The following is a 19,955-nucleotide window of genomic DNA, read 5'->3' on the forward strand; positions in this document are numbered from 1 at the left end:
TCTTCCATGTAATCACCGGTTTCAGATTTTTAGGTTTTAGCATCCATATTTCTTTGGAAAGTTCGGTGTCATTTTTATATTTAGGCGCGTTGAAAGATTTAAGATGGTTGGCATATCTAAGTTTAAATGTAGTTTCACTTATACCGAAATAAACTTTCTCTTTGAATTGAGGATCTCCAGAATTTACAGTGGCTTGGTATACGACATTGCTAGAAACGCATTGGTTATTTAACGGACAATTTTTTTTGTCTATGCAGTTGCATTTTTTTGTTGTTTTATATTTATCGCTTTGAAGAATTTTGCTATTATGTGCATTTATTAAAGAATTGATATTAGGCATGCAGCTATAGCTAACTTTAATATAGTTTCGATTGAAAATTTTATGAAGCCTGTGTCCTACTGGAAAGTGTTGGTCAATTAAAGCTAAGAAGCGCTTTCCAATATTAGTTTCAACATTTTTGCTAAACGGGGGGTTATACCATATAATTTTACGTTTGCGATGTTTACTTTGATGTTTGTCTATTTGCGGTTGGTAGGTGAGTTTTGAATTGTATCCTGATTTACGTAAAGCCTCTTCATAAGTAAGAATAGAGTTGTTGAACACAGTTTTATTTATTGCCATAGTTGATAATCTTGACTCAATAGTGCGAGGGATTTCTTTTATTATATTAGGTGGATGGTTTGAATCAGAATGAATATACAAAAGTTGGTTATTAGGTTTACAATATGGTTGATAAGAACTGTCGATCAGGTTCAATGTTACATCCAGATAATTGACAATTTTAATATTAGATTGAATGGAGATATTTAGGTTGTTACCTTTAAAAACATGCGTAAAATGCTTTTTAATTTTCTCCATTTGTTGGCCGCTTTTGTTTTCAAAAATAGCAAGTCCGTCATCACGATACAAGCCAAAATTATTTTTATCGTAATGTTGAGAAAGCTGAAACAATATAAAGATACCAACTAGTTCGCAAACTTCAGCTCCATCAAATGCACCCATTGTGACATCAAATAATCCGCCTCTTTTCTTTATCCAAGCTTCATCGTTTTTAAAAATTAAAGATTTTCTTGCATGATATATTAGTTTTTTATCGTCATCATTTATAACAACATGTTGTTCGGCGAAACTGATTGCATTGGTAAGAGTGGTTTCACTAATAGATGGGTAAAAATTATTTATATCGAAAATTAGAAATTTGCAAAGGGGTTTATTTTTGATGTTTTTAAACCAATCTATAACGAATTGGGTGCTTTGCCATTGATTCAACTGTAGTTTACTTTTTAATTCGTGGATAACTTTAGATAAAATGACTTTGCTAATTCTTCCTACCTCGTTTTTCGAAGGATTTAGAAGGCGAACTGAAGGGTTGTTAATAAAGTTATCTTTATGGTCTTTTAAAGTGAAAAAACAACCGGACGATCCGTTTATCTCAATATTATTATACACTTCGTGGTGGATTAAAAGGTTTTTTCCTTCCTTATTTATTTATTTTTTAATTCTGGCGACAATTTTTTGTAGGTAGAAGTAATTCCATTTGTTAGCATTATATATATATATATATATATATAATTATTATATATATATATATATATATATATATATATATATATATATATATATATATGTAATTGCATTTGTTATATATATATATATATATATATATATATATATAATAAAATATAATATTTTACAAAACATTCTTTCTTTTTGCACACTAGGTTCAATGAATTTAGGATCACGAAGGTACAAAAAAATGTTTAAGAATTTTTTTACTTGTTACAAAATATTTCAGCGTTTAAAACAAAATAGTTACAACGCTTGTTTTAGGTTGTTAGTTTTCACCATGTATTATTTTTAACAAATATTGATAATTTTTCTTATAATCCTTCTAAGGGAATGTCATCAGTAATTTCAAAAAGTTTTTCGGGTCCCAAACCTGTTTGGGCCCATTAAATACCCAATAACCAAAAACAATAATCAAACAGGTTAACGAGCAACAACAACTAAGGAGCCAAAACCGATAAATTATTGGGTACCTGCAGCTCGAGCATTGAATTTTTTTAATACACGAAAATCCGAAATATCTGGTTTTTGCTTACCTTGAATTTTTTGTAGCAATCAATCAGAGTGGAGCATTTCAAATAAAGGGTAAGATTGTTTTGACAACTGGATTGCATGAATAGCACGAGGAAATACATTAAACTTTGTTTCACCGCCAAAAGGCCAAGTGAAAGTGTAGTTGTTGCGATTATTACGGTTATATTCAATTTTAATTACTTTTTTAGAAATAGTAATTGTTTTTTGAACAAAGTTTACCTTTTTCATTGGATACCAGACAAAACTGTTTGTGAATTACTTTTTTAATGGGTAATCGGGTTCGGGAACCGTTAAGATCAATAACTTTTGGTTACCGATAGTTTAAATTGCCCTAAAGAGTGAGTCGAATTGGATGAAAACTTTCAACTACCTATCTTATCGATGTTATTGGGTAGTACGTGTTCGGCTAATCAGAGTCAGATTAAATTATTTTTGGCTTTATCTATATCCGATACCTATTGGGAGCTGCACTTTCCCTAAATCTTACCTATAAAATGATCAAATGTATTTAAATAACTGAGCACTGTCGATGTTAAAAATTGTTTACAAAATTTACACGTTGTTGAAAATGCAAGCAACTTGAGATGAACTATTATATTAAATATTCATATTGAATATTTTGGCATGCTTGCATATGCATGTCTGTGTACATATGTTTTATATATATGTATATATGTGAATGTTTGTGTTTACTTTTATGTTTTATATATATGAATGTGAAAGTTTGACATTATATTATTACGCATGTCATATAAGGTTATGTAATGTACATAACAAAAGGATTGTGTTAAGTAACAGGATATTCAAAAACCCTTATAAGTTTTTATAATTTTTATGGATAAATATTATGATTCAACTATAATTTATTTTTCTTTTAAAAATAGATGAAAGTTTAGGGCAGGAAAACCTTTTCTTAAGATTAAATCCTTCAAAATCATCCATGATAGTCTCTGAGATTATATTTTACATTAAATTTTTATCACAATGTTATTGATCTCTTAAATATTTCTTTTCTAAAGTTGTTAGAGAACTTTAAATGACAAAAAGCTTTTAATAAAAATTTAAATAAAGTTTATCAAAATTGTTTAACTATTTTACAAGTTTAAAATGATTGAAGTTTTCTCTTTGTTCTGACTAAAATGTTGAGCTATTGGAGTGTAATCTTCCCGTAAAAAGTTGATTTGAATACTTTTAGTATACTAACATATTTCCTTAATTAACAAAACAACAAAAGAGGTTGCTTAAGTTAAATTTCTTTTCAGTTAAAGAGAAATTTACTTACAGATAAACTTACAGGGTGCGGCAGCGATTCGCAAATTTATTTTTAACTAGGTTTTGTGATATGAATAAAATACTTCCTCATTTTTGTTTTTTGTCGGCTAATGTTCAATGACCGTCTTAGATTTGAATAAAGTTGTGAATAAAAAACATTTTAGTTAAAAGTTTTACAAGGAAAGCCGAAAGAAACGAAGTTTTAAATTTGATTCACTTGGATTTGCCTGCAAGTAAAGTGATTTATGTTTGTGGAGTGTCTAAAACTACATTTTACAAAGTGAAAAAACGTGACAGTGCTGAGAGAGCCTAAGTGCCCTTTCCAGTAAACAAAAAAGTTGATAAAAAATTTTCAGAAAGCTTAAAAAACATGTTGAAAAGAATCCTACATATCCATCAGAAAGACAGCAAAGCTATTCAATGTTGATGAGAGGACAGTCAGAAACTAAAAACACTAAGAAAAGTCAGTGTGGCACGACCTTCATGTCAAATTTTAACAGAAAGACTAAAAACTTTACGACTGGAGCAATCAAAGACGCTTCTGAATCAGTTAAAAACCCATGCTTCGTCAACAGTTAAAGTAATCTCAGATGAAAAACTTAAGTGTTGACTGTGTGCTCAATAATCGACATGACAGATTCATTTTGCGGAAGGGTGACAAAGCACAATGAATCTGTCATGTCGCCTATTGAGCACACATGATGTTAGGAACGATCGCTTTTAATGGAGAGAAATGTCTACCAACCTACATCAAAGTAAAAGAAAAAGTTACCTCTGATGTGTATATCAGTTTACTAAAATGTTATATTGTGCCATGAATAAAGAAGACATTCCCAGAAAACAATTTTATCTTTCGATAGGATAATGCACCTTGTCATGGGTCAACAAAAACTCAATATCTTCAGGACAATAAGGGTATTTTCTGGCCCAAACACTTTTGACCACCATCCAGCCCTGACTTGAATCCCCTTGACTATAGTGTGTGGAGCGTAGTTGAGAATAAGGGTTGAAGAAAGGCCCACTCAAGTGTCAAGTCACTAAAGTCAATTACTCTCGCTTGGAAGTCAAAGTCAAGGGAGCATACAATCAGCACCTGCCAGTCTTTACGTCCTAGGCTTGAGGAAGTGATCAAAAAAAAAGGAAACCTAATAGAATGTTGAGGTGGGAGAAGCATTTATCTTTAACTTTTCTGCTATTAATATTCCATTAATTAATTTTTTTAGTACTTTAAAAATTCATTTTGAAAAATGCTCTAAAAAGTTCGGGAATCGCTGCCACACTCTATACAGATTTTTTTTTGTTTAGGAAATGCAAATTTTTCTTAAATTACTTTTCTGTTTTTATAAATACTGTAGCCTTTATGTAATAGGACACTCAAAATCAATTCCATAATGTGTAAAGTGCATTTATTAATAATTTATTAGCCAAAATAATTATTATAAACTGGTTATATTAACATTTTGATAAATCTCACTAAGTAAAAATTCAGAAGTGCATGTCTACAATCTTGTGTATTGTTGTGATTCTTAGAGATTATATTATTGTTTTGAATTTTTTGTGTGATGGATATGTTTAAAACTGTTGTATCTTTAGATTAGTATATTATTTTTGAATAAAGCCTTTATCTTTATCTATGTTTATGCTTTTATTGGGTTCATCACCATTATTCAACATATATATATATATATAAAAATGTCAAAGATCTTAAAAGCAACGAGGCTTAATCTTGACCATAATGCATTAAGTGCTTCGAAAGAATGGAAGCATTGGAAACGAGCATTTGAGAATTTCATTGAGGATTGTGGAAAGGATGCTTAAAATAAATTTCGCTCCATCATTAATTTTGTATCATCCAATTTTTATGATTAAATAGAAGAGTGTGATTCCTATGAGAGCATGATTGAAACCCTGGAAACTTATATTATAAAAATCCCTAACGAAATTTTTGCAAGGCATCAATTACTAATAAGGCATCAAACATCAGGTGAATCTCTTGAAGACTTTCTTCAGGAATTACGCAAACTTAGCAAAAACTGTAATTATAAAGATGTCTCAGCTGAACAATATCGAGAGGAACAAATAAGAGACGCTTTTATTTCTGGAATAACCTCAAATTAAATTCGCCAACGCCTTCTTGAAAATTCAACATTGAATTTACAATCAGCATTTAACCAAGCTCGCTCTCTTGATATTGCTGAGAGGAACTCGGAGTCTTATATACAGAAACCCCCCTCATCATCAACCAGTCCAAAGATTGTTGCTGCTATAGAGTTAACAGTAGAATCTTAAGCAGCTCTCAATGCAATGCCTGTTTATCGAAAAAAAAATTGTATTTATTGTGGTAATCAATCTCACAACCAACTCAATCAAACCTCTGCTCGGAAAAATTGTCCGGCTCAAAATGTTACATGTTTTAAATGTGGAAAAAAAGGACATTTCTCCAAAGTTTGTCTTGGCCGGCAAATCCATAAGACCCACAGTGTTACTGCTGCAGTGCGTAAACCAAGTTTGTGTACTGTTTCAAGTGGTTGTCCTGAGAGCCTTTCTCATGCATCTGTTGTTGTCAAAAGTAATGATAAATCATTAACAGCACTAATTGATTCTTGTAGTTCAGATAATTTTATAAGCAAAAAAGATATTGATAATTTGAAAATAAAAACGTTACCCAGTAAAAGGAAAATTTCTATGGCTCTCACAATAATGGAGTCTGATTTGGTGGGTTGTTGTTCAGTTAACTCGAACTAAATGGTTTACTGTATAATAATGTTCGATTTGGTGTCTTGGAAAATCTTTGTAGTGATATCACACTTGGCTATGACTTCCAAAAGCAACACAAAATCAAAACATAAACAATAAAATTGAATCACATCTTATTTTTTCCATTCGGTGGAGAAAAAGAAGACTTAATAGTCACGAGGAAAAATAATCTATGTGCACTGCAAATGGCTCAAATAAAAATACCTTCCGTTGTTATCAATCGCAACTAATTATACAACCCCTTAGTGATTATTCAGTTTCTCTCGGCGTTTATCATGTGGAACTTCATTATCCTCATGATTAACTCCTGGTCCCATTTTTCTTAGACGTTTTGTTCGAACAATCAAAAACGATAATCTTGTTGATAAAGTCGAATTAGTGGATGTAAACCCAACATATGCTGATATGGACGAGAATCAACTGTTTTACTTCAAGATCTTGCACCATACTCTACCCCACAAGAAAAATCTTATAATATCATTGAGAATAGAATTATTGAATCTCATGATTATGTAACTGCGGAAGTGTTTAATGTAAATAAAATCCCTTCACCGAAAATTGCATCTGAAATAAGTGTTGAAGTAAGAAAACCAAAAAATGAGTCATCTACTGACGTTTTGCGACGTTCTACAAGAACTTGCAAAATTCTTGCAAAATTTGATAACTTTATAGTAAACTGATGAAACTAGTTGTCTTTTCGATATAGATGGGAAGATTGTTGTGATTCTTAGTGTTTATATTATTGTTTTGAACTTTTTGTATTATGTATATATTTCTTGTATCTTTAGTATACTATTGTTGAATAAAGCCTTTATCAAGAGGTTTAAATTTATTGGGTTCATCACAAGTACTTTTTTAAAGTTACAAGCATATTAAAGTTCTATAATTATTATTGCAACCAAGGAAAGCTAACATTGAACCTCTATAAGTTTTTAGAATGTGTCTCATTGTAAGGATATTTTTTGACCATCAAATTGGTAACTAATGAAAATGAGTTTACTTGAAGAATCTTTGAACTGCTGTAAATTTACCAACAGTATGCCTTATTTGTTAAAACTATTAGATTCACATGTTTGGACTTTTTACCTGTTTTGACCTTAATTAAGCCAGCTAGACAAGATGATAAAATAAAAATTACAAACTCTAAGTGGGATAATATTAATGGTTAATAAAATTATGATTTTCCTTTATATGGCTTGAATGAGCATAAGTATTTCTATTGAGTGACAGAACATTTAATAGAAAGCGGGGAGTGGTGAAAAAAGGATAAAAAAAGTTTGAAAATGTAAAGTTTTATTACTTTTACTTGTTTTTTGAAATATTAAAAAATATATAAATATAAAACATTTATGAAAATTTTTCATAAGCTTATAAATACTAATGTCTTAAATCAACAGTTTAAATACATGTTTATGATAAATAAAGATAAATCTAAGAATTCACATGAAACTCAAATCTAATTCAGAAAAACATTTTGCAAACATTGTTGAGTATGCTAAACTTAGTATTTAAATCTGACCTCTTTCCTTAGGGAACTGCCAGTTTCAAAACAAAAAATAGTTTTTTAAATAATAATTTTTTTGGGTATTAAAAAAGTTTATTAACATAAATCATTTTCTTGCCCTAGATGGAGATGAAAGAGTTAGGAAGATTTTGGTTGAACAAGTATCAAATGACTGGATGAGATTTGCTCATATCATTTATTTGAATGCATTTTACAACATTGTAGAAGAAATTGAGAATGAAATTAACAATAATCAATTGAAATTGGAAATATTCTTTCAAAGAATTAAAGAAATCAATCAACTGAACTTTAATGAAGTGATAGCAAACTGTCTTTATACTCTTAAAAGATTTGATATCTTGTTGTGTGTGACATTGGATAGTAAGTGATAAATTTTTCTATCAGTATTAGTAGATAGTGCAACTTTAGTGGGGAGGGTATACATAAATATACCCTTCCTACCAAATATTTTAGAAGGAAAACTTTTTTTAAAGTTATTAAACCTGGTTTGATGTTTTTAACAAAAAGGAAGAGAAAGAAGATTAATTCAATTTTATTGTTTATGTTTTGTGTTTTTTACACTTCCATTTTGTGGTTTTGCCATGCTGTAATTTTACCATTCTATAGTTTGTGATTTTTACTTTTAGATTTTAAATTTGTTGTTGCAGTTATAATTAAAAAAAAAAATCAAGAAATAAATTATTAGTACAAGCAGGAGAAAAGCAATTGGTTGTAATAAAGATTTATAAATATGAAAACAGTTATAATATCACTTGAACTGTGGTGTTGGTGTTCATTCTTTTTATGATTCAGACAATTTGAACTAAGTATTATGGAATCAAACACTAATTGTAAGAAAATTGTTTTCAAACCGCACAATTAGCAGTAATAAGGGCTTTTGATGTTGCTTTAAAAAATTTTTTTTAGTACCAGTAGAACTGCAGTAACTTAAATTGAGTTACACATTTTAAATTTAGCATTTTACAAGTAATGTACAGCTAAATAGCACCAAAGTTGAACAATTTTACATTTATTGAACTATAAACAAACAAGCAGATGTCAAAAATATGTAGAGTTTTACCAGGAGTTCATATAAACTTTACACTATTTTTAGGTTAAAATTTTTCAAAAGTATTTTAGTTTTGCTTTAATATTTCATACTTTTTCTAAATATGGAAAAAAAATTTGCTAAATTCATTTTTTCATTTTTCAGAAAATAATGAAACAGTTCAACGCATCATAGTTGAGAATGTATCCACTGACTGGAAGATATTGGCTCGCTACACTTATCTGCATGACATTGACAGTGTAGTAGAGCAGATTGACTATAGTAACAGTAATGATCAATCAAAAATGGCTGCATTTCTAGACAAGCTCTTTAAACTTGATCCTTTAAATTACAAAAAGTTGATTGTAAATTCTCTCTACTTTGCAAACAGATATGATGTTTTGTTCAGGCTAGCTTTGATTGGTAAGAATCTGTTATTTCAGTCTTTGTTGAGCTATAATTACAGAACTTTAAAATTATTTAGCATTTTTCTTATTTTTGTTGATAAATTTTTAAACAGGAATGAATAAATTGTCTGCAGCCAATGAGATAATCTGATTTTTGTTAAAGATTATCATAAGTAAAACAAGTAATTTGTCATTAACATTTATCAATAGCATTAGGTAAAAGTTTTACAAATGAGATTAAATTAAACCTTGTTTAACTTTTATGTTTTTTGATCCTGTGTTTGATTATTTTTTTTAAAAATTCTTTTAGAAAGTCCTGAAATTGTAATGAAGTTATTGCTTGAGCGTGCATCTTCTGACTGGAAGATATTTGCTATTTATGCCTGTTTATACGAAGTTAGCAGTGTTATAGAGAATATTGACCAAGAGAATAATAGCAATCAAATAAAAATGAAAGTATTGCTTGAAAAAATTTTTGACATTAATCCATTGCAGTTTAAAGAGTTAATAAAGAGTACTCTGAATACAATGAAGAGATTTAGTGTTTTATCAGCATTTGAAGAAGATGATTATCATGGAGAAGAAAAAGAAAATAAAGAAACTGAAAAAGTAAAAAAAGAAACAAATGAAGAACCTGTTTTTAAAACTGGTATCATTTTAAATGTTAAAAACCATTTGTACTAGTTTAGGAAACTCATTATTAACAAATTTAATTGACTAAGGATGTTCAGTGGAATCATCATAATTGATTTTCTTTTTCTTTTGCTTGCCAATTTGTATGAAATTCTAACTATCACTATATATGAGTTTATACATATTAAGCTAAGATTAAACAAATGGGAAAATAAACTCCAAAAATGCACATATCAAAAAATTCTGTTAGAGACTTTTTAAGTTTATAGGTATAGCGATGCCGAGGTTTGGTATAACTATATTGTTTTGCAAACATTCTGTTAAGCTCTCTCCTAACATACATTCAAGCTGTTTACAAAAAAGGTCATCTTCAAATTCATAAAGCTTATGTTTCTCCAGGAAGGCAACCTAAATATTAAGTAAAATAAAAAGAAGAAGCAAAAGGAGCTTTATATCAATACAATAATAATAAAACAATATTAGTAAATAACTAAATAAAAACAAAACAGAACTAAAAAAAGAAAAGAAAAAAAAAATATTAATATTTATATTTTTTCGTTCATCAGTTTCTGTGTATGTGTTCAAAACCATTAAAAAGTTTTAAAATGGTATTTTTCATTCTTGTAAAAGATAATAATAAACAATTATAACACAAGGAATTGACAGAAGATGATAATGATCAATTATAACACAAAAAAATGAAAATCTTTTTCTTAAAATCAAATATGAATGTTGGAACTTAATTTGAGTCAGCAAAAAGTATCAGTAAATGAAGTTCAACTAAGATTAATTTGCAAGTTAATTATTTTATTATCTGCATTAAAATGAAAATTATTTTTAACATAAGCCAAACAAGAAAGAAAAAAAACTGCCTTTAAAAACACACTAATACAAATTACATAAATGAAAAAAATGAGTGAACTTTATAGAAATAAAACTATAAAACTTTTATTTACTCCTTGCTAGTTTAAACTATAAAAAAGCCAGATAACATAGAAACACTCAACTTATTCTGTAAATATAATCAATGTAGTTACAAATATAGAATAATTTCAAGGAAAAGATGTGACTAGTTCCAGAGACCAGAGATCTAGTCGATATTAAGTTACCTGATTCTCTTCAAAAGTAACAATATCGAAGTATTGACAAAAAATGGTTTGTAGATTATACATATTACTTCATGGAAAGTTTATAGATTTTTCATTTTTTAATAAAGATTTGTTATTTTATAATGGTTTGAATTAGAAAGATTTTACAATTGTAAAAATTAAATGACCACTCTATATTTCTTAGTTTAAATTTAAAATGAAGTATTCAAAGAATTATAATAATTCTGCTACTATATGAAAGTTTAAATCAATAAAAAAACTACAAAAGCATTCTAAAACAAAAGTTTTGAGAAACGCTCCTTGATTTATGCTCAATGTACAACACTCATCAATTTACACTCTATAAACAGCATTCCTTAACTTTTACTCAGATAAAAGTACTCATCTGTCATTTTTGGTTTTCTGTAAGTTGTCAAGTACAAATTTAGTTTTTTAATACATTTGAAATAAAATAGTTTGTAGTAATATTTTTTCTTTTTGTAAATCTGAAAATTCTGTGAATATTCTCAATTTGTTGTTCTTTTGTATTTTGTTTTTAAAATAGATGTTGAAGTTATTTTTTACAGAAAATTTTTTTGAATATTAGATAAATCATTTAAGATAAATATTATTAGATAAATCATTTAAGACAGAAAAACCCCTGAAGCCATCCATTAAAGAAAAAGAAAGTAAATTTTTGTAAGTTGTGTGTGAGTTATTTGGCAATATGCAATATCTTATTGTTTTAATATTGTTTAAATATTTTTAAAAATCAGATCTCATCAAGAAAACATTTTTGTTAGCGAGATTTTTACTTATACAAGAATTATTTCAATTCAATTGTTTCTATTAAATAGTTTTTTTGATTGATGATTGAATTACATGATTTCCATCCAAACTAACCTGATCAATTATAAGAGGCCCAAGGTTACTTTGACATGTTTAAACAATTTCTAGTATAGTAAAATATTCTCAAATGTTTTATTCTATTGTTCACTATGCATGGTTGAAATCTTTCTCTACTTTATGAATAATATTGCCCAAGTTCAAGGTAGTATACAGGAATTTTTTTTTCATTTTTTCAATTTAATTAAATGTGTTACCCAGTTGACAGGGGTAACATTGAATTGCAACATTATTGTAGTTGTAACATAGCCGTTGTAAACAGTTAAATTTAAGTGTTGATTTCAAATCTCATGATGGGCATGTTATATATAAATTACCAATAGTCCAGAATAAATTTCCTAACATAAATATTCCAACCAATTTTCTAAGCATAGAAGCTGTTTAAAAAAAAAATTAAAATGAGTTTTTGAATAAACTAAAAATTACTTTAACAACTGTCATTTATCTCAGTTTTCCAGAGTCTAGTTACTAAATAACTAAATAATAAAGCTATATTTCTCTTCCAAAATATTTGTTGTAAATTTGAAAATCCATGTTTTGTGTTTCTCCATATTCAAAAACTGTTATTTTTTGTGAAACTTTTGTTTGCTTTTATCATAAAAATCTTTAACTAGTCATCAAATAATAAAATGATGAAATTCAAACTTAAATTATCTTAACATGACCTTTCAAGGTGTTTTATCTTAAAATTTATTTATTAAAAATTCCAAAAACACATGATGTTTAGAAGAATATTTTGATCAAGCCTTAATGAGACAAAGCAAAAACAAAGTGTTTTTGAGTAGTAAAAAAAATTCTTATGCTAAATAAACTTTTTTGTTGAAACTATAAACATTTAGAATAAACATTACAAGATTTCCAAGAAGGTGCTCAACAGATACTCCAACAAGGTGCTCAACAGACTGGAAAATTGAGTATTTGTTGGTATTTTTAAAATTTAAAATGACTTCTATGAAGATTTCAAATAGCATTGATTTCATCAGTTTAAAATCACAAAATCACAAATAAAATCTCACAATCATCAAATATGGCTCCAAAAATACAGAACAGTGAAAGTATGCTACACCATTATTAGTTTTCTATAATATTAATTTATCTTTGGTATGATAGGTTTATAAATAAATAATAGTGACCAGGAAGGCTAAATAGTTTGCTAAATTATTCAAAATATTTTGTAATTTAATTGTGAATAGTTTGAAAAATTAACCAATAAATGATAGTAACTACATACTCTACATATATCTACAAATGCAGCAGCTACATATTCACAGTCAGAATTATTATCACTACTTGAAGAGTTTTCTAAACTGTATGGATTGTTACCGTTGTTTAGTTTAATTTCCATGTTTAACATAGAACGCAATTTTTTGTAGGATCTCTTAATAGTTTACATAAACCTTTTATCATTAGTTCCTAATCTTCCCATCCTATTTCCAAGTCGGTCCAATATAAACGCAATATCTTCATTTTTGGCATTGGATGTGCTTCTCCTGTCTGTCATAATATCTTCAATTAGTTCTTCTTTTTTTTTTTACTAGTCTAAAAGCATTTTAACATATCTTTAAAAAATACTCATTCCATTTTGTATCTGTTAAGCTGTTCTTTTTACTATTCTTCTTTAACTTGTAATAGTTGTTCACCATTTTATAAATATTCTTTCTTTAAAATGCAAAATTTATTCATTCTATAAAATAAAGATAAAAATAAATATATTGATAAATTTTGAATTCATAATTTACCTGATATTTTCCGAGGTTATGATAGGGAATCCTGCAAAATTCCATGGCCTTACCAGCTTAGACAATACACAGCAGTCAGCTTGTGAAGGGCATCTGAGTTTAAATGAGTTAATTTCGAAATGACACCTAGTTAAAACCGTTTACTTTATTTTGGGATTCAAGTTTCTTATATATAGGTAGTATTGCAAAACTTCTATGCCAATAGGAAGTTTATAACATGAAAGAATTTCTCTAACATTCTTTACTAGAAATACTTCAGCCTTGTTTTGAGGAAGCTTCAACTTCTTTTTTTGTAGCATTTTACTATAAAGTAACTTTTTTTAAGTTAATTAGTTAATGAAATGATAAATGATAACTAAAATATAAAACAAATTAAAATCCAAATTGCATACACAAGGTAAAATATAAATGTTAACAAAATGAAACAAATATACGTGTTTTTAAAATTTAACAGAAAACACATTAAAATGGTACATAGGACAAAGATAGTGAAATATAGTAAAATAAATAAATACTTTTATATTTTTTGATCTTCATTTTTCAACTAAAAAAAAAATTAAGCTTAACATTATATTTTAACTTATTTCAAAAAGATAAAACAACAAAAAAAAGAACGAGAAATTTATTTGGATAATGGTAACCAAATAAATTTCTCTTACTTTTTCCGAAACTGGACCCAAAAATCAATAACATTTTTTTAAAGTTAATTTCAATTTAAACAAAACCTTAAAAGGTAATGAAATAATTTTATTAAAAAAAATATTTTCTAATAAAAATAATTGATAACGGAATTTGATAATCGAAATTCGGATTACATTTGGTTTCTATTATTGTCGGTAAATTCACAACACATGCTGCTGCCATTTTAATGATTTTATTGTAAAATATCACATGATCAGAAAGATGACTTTAATACTCAATATATGCAACACAGTAAAACTATTAGTTTTTATCAAACTAATGGCAGAGTATACGGCTTAAGCACAAATACCAAGTGCATGAAATGTGTACTTGAAAAATGTGTACTTGAATCACCAAGTACTCTTCAAGTAAACATTTTTAGATTTCTAATTTAAATTTTAAATTTCTAATATATTTTTTTATTTTGAATTCTTATGCGGACGCGCCGTTTAAAGATGGCGATCGTAATTTAGTAAAAAAATATAAACCAATAAAAATCTTCTGTTATTGTATCAAGAAAACAGAGCCCAAGAAAATAGAGCATGGCGATGGCAGCAGTAAAAGATTTGACTGAAAAAGTAAAGATTCTAGAAAATAAGCTAGATGAAAAAGTCGAAATCATTAAAAACCTAATACATCGAACTGAACATTTAGAAGTTTTAGAAAGACAGAACAAGAATGTACAAACTTTAGATAAGGTTGTTTTTGAAAGCAAAAAAGCATGGAACATCGTAGCTGGAAAGAACATTAAGAAGACTAAAGAGCATATTAACATCATCAATACTATTGCAAATGAAACAGCAGAACGAATGAAAAAAGAAAATAACATACTAATTTATGGAATAACCCAATGTAATGATGATATTTTAGGGAAAAAAAAGCTTGACCAAAATGAAATAAACACAATTATGTCTAAAATTAACTCAGAAAGTATAAAGATAAAAAAATTGACACGTTTAAGTTCTAAAATAGAAGGTAAATCAGCGCCAATAATTCTTGAATTAGAAAGTAAAGCCTGTATAAATTTAATGTTGAAAAATGCATGCAATAACAAGGACAAAATTAATGGTATTTATTTTAACGTTGCTATGACTGAAGCAGAAAGTTACCTTATGTATCAACTAAGCAAATCAAACTAAAGAACTAAATGCTTCAATTACTAAAGCATCGTCGATATATTATTGATATCAGAGATTACAAAATAGTGAAATTAAAACGTACACAAAATTAGCAATCAATGAGTTTAAATATTAGTTCATTCAAACCAATTTTGTCTAATAATAAATTCAATAAAAAAAAACATTGCAACTAACACATTGACTAAATATGTTAAAAAATCTCAGACTCGTGATGTAATTAATTCCGAAAAACATAGCATAGATATAAATAAAAATTGTCTAAGTTGTAGATACACAAATGTTACATCACTAAACAATAAATTTGACTTGTTTCTATTAGATGTTGCATCCTCTAAACCTGATATCTATATGTTTACAGAAACTTGGTTTAATGAAAACTCAGTTACACATGTAAATGGTTATCAAATATTCCTTAATAATAGATCAAAAAGTCGTTCAGTTAAAACACGTGGAGGTGGTGTTGCTATCTATCAACACCACCTCCACGTGTTTTGGATCTAGTAAATTACTGTGGTATTTTTCACTAGCAATTTTACAATTTGGAGCAAAAAAAAGCATGGTGCCTCAAAAACCCAGCATTACAACTGACGACTGTTGGAGATCAAGAACTATCATTTCAAATAAAGACTTGTGAAATCTTATCTTATCTGGTGTGATGTGAGTCCATATAATCCTTGTTTTTTTGGGTCGTCAGATCTTCTTGAAACTTTACCGTTGCAGATTTTGCACTGAACCATTCTTGATTTGTTTGCTTCAATTATGAAGTATTTCCACACTAAACTAGTTTTTCTTTTTGAATCCGTTTTATTATAATAAAGTATGAGACTGGTTTTCGATGTTGCTGGTTTGAGTCAAGAACAAATGTTAAAAATATAATTGACAAGCATATTTATTGTTAAGATATAAAAAGATTGCTACACAAATATTTACCTTTGGACAATCATTATCAATTTGCTCTTAGAACAAATACTAACGATTTTAACACTACAGTTCCCTAGGACAGCAGCTTTGCATGGAGAAATTCTCGTGTGAATGCAACTCAAAGCCGTAACGCTAAACTTAAAAAGAGTTGATTCAAGAGAAACAACGAATATTTTAACACTTTATGGATTGTATAGTTAATTGTAATATTTATTATATATCTATTTATATTAAATGTTATACAGAAAACAACAATATTGTCTTTTAAGTAATAATGAAAAAAACATAATAAGATACGAATATTTATTTAAAATGAATTAAAACAAGAAAATTAATTAGTTTTCAAACAAAGCCAAATCTTATTTCCATTAATTCTCAGGCTTAACATTTAATTAAAAAAAATTATTTAAATTATTTTTATCAACATGATAATAACGCTGTAATGCTAAATAAAGCTCCTGATATCTATTTCCATTTTGATGTGAAAATCCGGTCAGACCAGAAATCTTAAATACATCAGGAACTGGAAATTTGTTCGATTACTACATTAAACTCGTATCAATTATTTGCTTAAAAATGAGACCTTTCTATTCAATTATCTTTTATTTAATATAATTTCACTAAATTTCAATCCAGTCTTTCTTGTTTTATGTTTGTGTAGCTAACTTCTTCCAGCTTGTACGTTTAAAATATCAATGTGTTAATTGAATCAAAGAAATATGTTGATTTTGTTAATAATGTAATATTGCATTTTTACAATAAAGCTGATTTTTTAATGTAAAAATAATGAAAGTAAAGATTATAAATAGATTGAATTTAAAAAATGAATATTTTTTCTATGGCAAGTTTTATTTAAAAACTTTATAAAATAAAATTATATCATAATTCTTTTATTTATTTATTTTTTTCATCATTATTGTTGTTTTTTTGTTACTGATGTTAACAATTTTTTGTACCATTTTTATTATCATTATTATTATTAATTTTATATTTTATTGTCACAATAGTAATGATAGTAGTAATAACAATGGCACTAAGATAAGTAACAATACAAACAAACAATATAAATATCTGTAATAATATAAATGATAGTAACTAAGATGATAATAATAATAAAAGTAACAACAGTAGTAATAGTAGCAGCAGCAGCAGCAGCAGCAGCAGCAGCAGCAGTAGTAGTAGTAGTAGTAATAATAGTAGTAGTAGTAATAATAGTACCAATATCTAAATAACCAATTCATATTTGTATTACAATTTTTGCAACTTTTTATTTATTATGAGATACAAACAATGTAAAGATCATATAATTTAGGGATAAAAGGCTATCATAGTCTGGATGGTTTGACATAGATTTTTGCATATAATATCAAAAAAAGTTTCTTCAAAATTTTGTTTTACAACAGAAATTTAATTTGACTGGTGAAACCCTGTATGGGTTTTTATTGAAGTATTAAGCTTATCATTTTCTTTTACTTGTGGCTCCCACTTTCTGTGAAAAAATCTTCATAAATTTCAACTGATTTTTCGACACAATAATATATAGTTTAACTTTAACTCTGCTGCCAAAAATATTTTGAGAATATTTTAGAATAAAACGAGCAGGCCGAAGTTATTTTGTAAAGTTTCGTTTCAAAAAATTATTCGTTTCTTTATTAGAGTGGATCATAAAAGTATATATTTTTGTTTCAAACACTAATTAATTCTTCATTATCAAAGTGATTCATATAAAGATATACATTTTTTATTTTTTCAAAAATCGTTAAATTTAATATGTTCGTAATTGAAATTTGATATATAATTTTAATCATAATAACTTTGATTTTAGTTTAGTTATATAGAAAAAAATATATATATATTTTTTTAAAATGATATTTAATCTTCATCAAACAATTATTCAATAATGATAAAATGATACTAAACTACTTAATGATTGAAATAAGCTTCGACATTGCTTTAAAGCATAACACAATTACGAATTGAAATAGTTTTGGAGATGAAAATGTACATATGCTAACCACTTAATATATAATTTAGGATTTCTTGTAAACTTTTTTATAGAGTTTTTGGATATTTTTTTTCTTATTTTAGTTTCTACTAAACTGCTTGTTGAATATGAATCTGAACAACCAGATGAACTCACACTAGTGGTTGGTCAAGTTATAAATAATGTTTATCAAAATGTTAGTGAGTGGTGGGGGGATGAAATTAATGGGAAACGTGGACTCTTTCCCACAAACTTTGTTGAAGTCGTCAAAGATACAATTTCGCCTCCTCAACCATCAACACCAACTAATGCAAAAATAGCTAGCACTGTAAATAAAGCAAGAGTTGCGTTTGAGTATGATCCTGAGGAGGATGATGAATTAGCACTGAAAGTTGGAGAAATTGTGGAAATTTTAGATGATAGTTATGGAGGATGGTGGAAAGGTAGATTAAATGGAAAAGTAGGATTATTTCCATCCAATTATGTAGAGGTTATCAAAGAAGAAACAAAATCACCTTTACCAGCTTTACCAACTATAACACCACCTCTACCAATATCACCACCGGCTTTTCTACCTCAACCTCCTGCATCAACTGATATAGATAAGACAGGTGCATTTATCTATGTTTTATGCATTAAATGTATTGTTGACATTAGTATTAATTTTAAATTTTGAAATGTCAATCATAGTTTCAGTTAAATTAAACTTGGTTTTTACAAAAAATAATGAAAACAGTTAAGCAGAAAATAGTTTAAACATTGTTTAACAAATCTTTTATTTAAAGGTCTATTAAATGATATTAAAACTATTTTCTGCTTAACTTTTGTTCTTTAAAAAACAGTAGAGATTAAACTCTCACTCAAAACCTATCACATTTTAATGAAAATAAAGGTTATAAAAAAGCATTCTATCAAGAGGTGTTTTCAATGTTAAGCAACACCAAAAGTCTTGGTCTATTTTTAAAAATCTCTTGTAAATAGTTAATGATAATAATAATTTTTTTAATACAGAAAGTTTTTTTTTTTTAAATTAGGTAACGAGTTTTAATGAGTTGAGATTTCCTTTTTGGCTAAAGTTATTGTTTAAATGAAACTTTATTTTTAGTTTTTTATAATTTTATTGTAATTTTAAAGATTATCCTAATGCAGCATAGCCTAGAGATATTAAGGGCATATTCTTGTGCTATAGTTTATACCCAAAGTTATTTCAACGTTGTTTCAACGTATGCTTCCTGGGTACTTTTTAAGTGTTTCAACAACTGCATCTTTTGAATCTTGATCATAATGCTCTTGAAAGAGAGTTTTATCCTTTTATCCAATTACTGCACAATAACCAACCTTGAATTACTCATGTTTTCGTTGTATCAGTTTTGTTTAGTTAAGATCTTTAAATTGCATGACAAACAAATAATAGATTAATAATCATCTTTCTGATCATGTGATATATTGCAATAAATTCTATAAAATGGCAGAAGCAACAATAATAGCATGTGGATCTGAGAATGGCGCAATTAAACAAATACTTTTACTTCTCAGAGCAAACTTTGCCACAAAATAACTTTTAATTTGGACTCTAATTTGGATTACATTTGGTTTCTATTATTGTCGGTAAATTCACAACACATGCTGCTGCCATTTTAATGATTTTATTGTAAAATATCACATGATCAGAAAGATGACTTTAATACTCAATATATGCAACACAGTAAAACTATTAGTTTTTATCAAACTAATGGCAGAGTATACGGCTTAAGCACAAATACCAAGTGCATGAA

At 27.6% G+C, this 19,955-nt stretch overlaps 1 protein-coding gene and 1 pseudogene across 2 annotated transcripts in view; one reads left to right on the forward strand and one right to left on the reverse strand.

Moving 5' to 3' along the window:
• LOC145200001 (uncharacterized) overlaps positions 1-19,955 on the forward strand; it is a 69,296-nt gene that overhangs the window by 14,846 nt on the left and 34,495 nt on the right. Inside the window, exons 2-6 of one of the 2 annotated variants that reach the window (XM_090076508.1) lie at positions 7,758-8,015; positions 8,848-9,105; positions 9,400-9,738; positions 11,446-11,499; positions 18,285-18,791. In XM_090076508.1, the coding sequence (XP_089932634.1) occupies positions 7,758-8,015; positions 8,848-9,105; positions 9,400-9,738; positions 11,446-11,499; positions 18,285-18,791 (1,416 nt within the window). The remainder of the gene's footprint in view (positions 1-7,757; positions 8,016-8,847; positions 9,106-9,399; positions 9,739-11,445; positions 11,500-18,284; positions 18,792-19,955) is intronic. The other variant, XM_090076509.1, reaches the window with a different exon arrangement.
• On the reverse strand, positions 12,715-13,754 carry LOC149893943 (uncharacterized; annotated as a pseudogene).

Source organism: Hydra viridissima, unplaced genomic scaffold (assembly GCF_058129835.1).
Source record: "Hydra viridissima isolate aposymbiotic clone 2 unplaced genomic scaffold, HvirCarnegie_v1 scaffold_1, whole genome shotgun sequence".
In the NCBI taxonomy this organism is placed as follows: domain Eukaryota; kingdom Metazoa; phylum Cnidaria; class Hydrozoa; order Anthoathecata; family Hydridae; genus Hydra; species Hydra viridissima.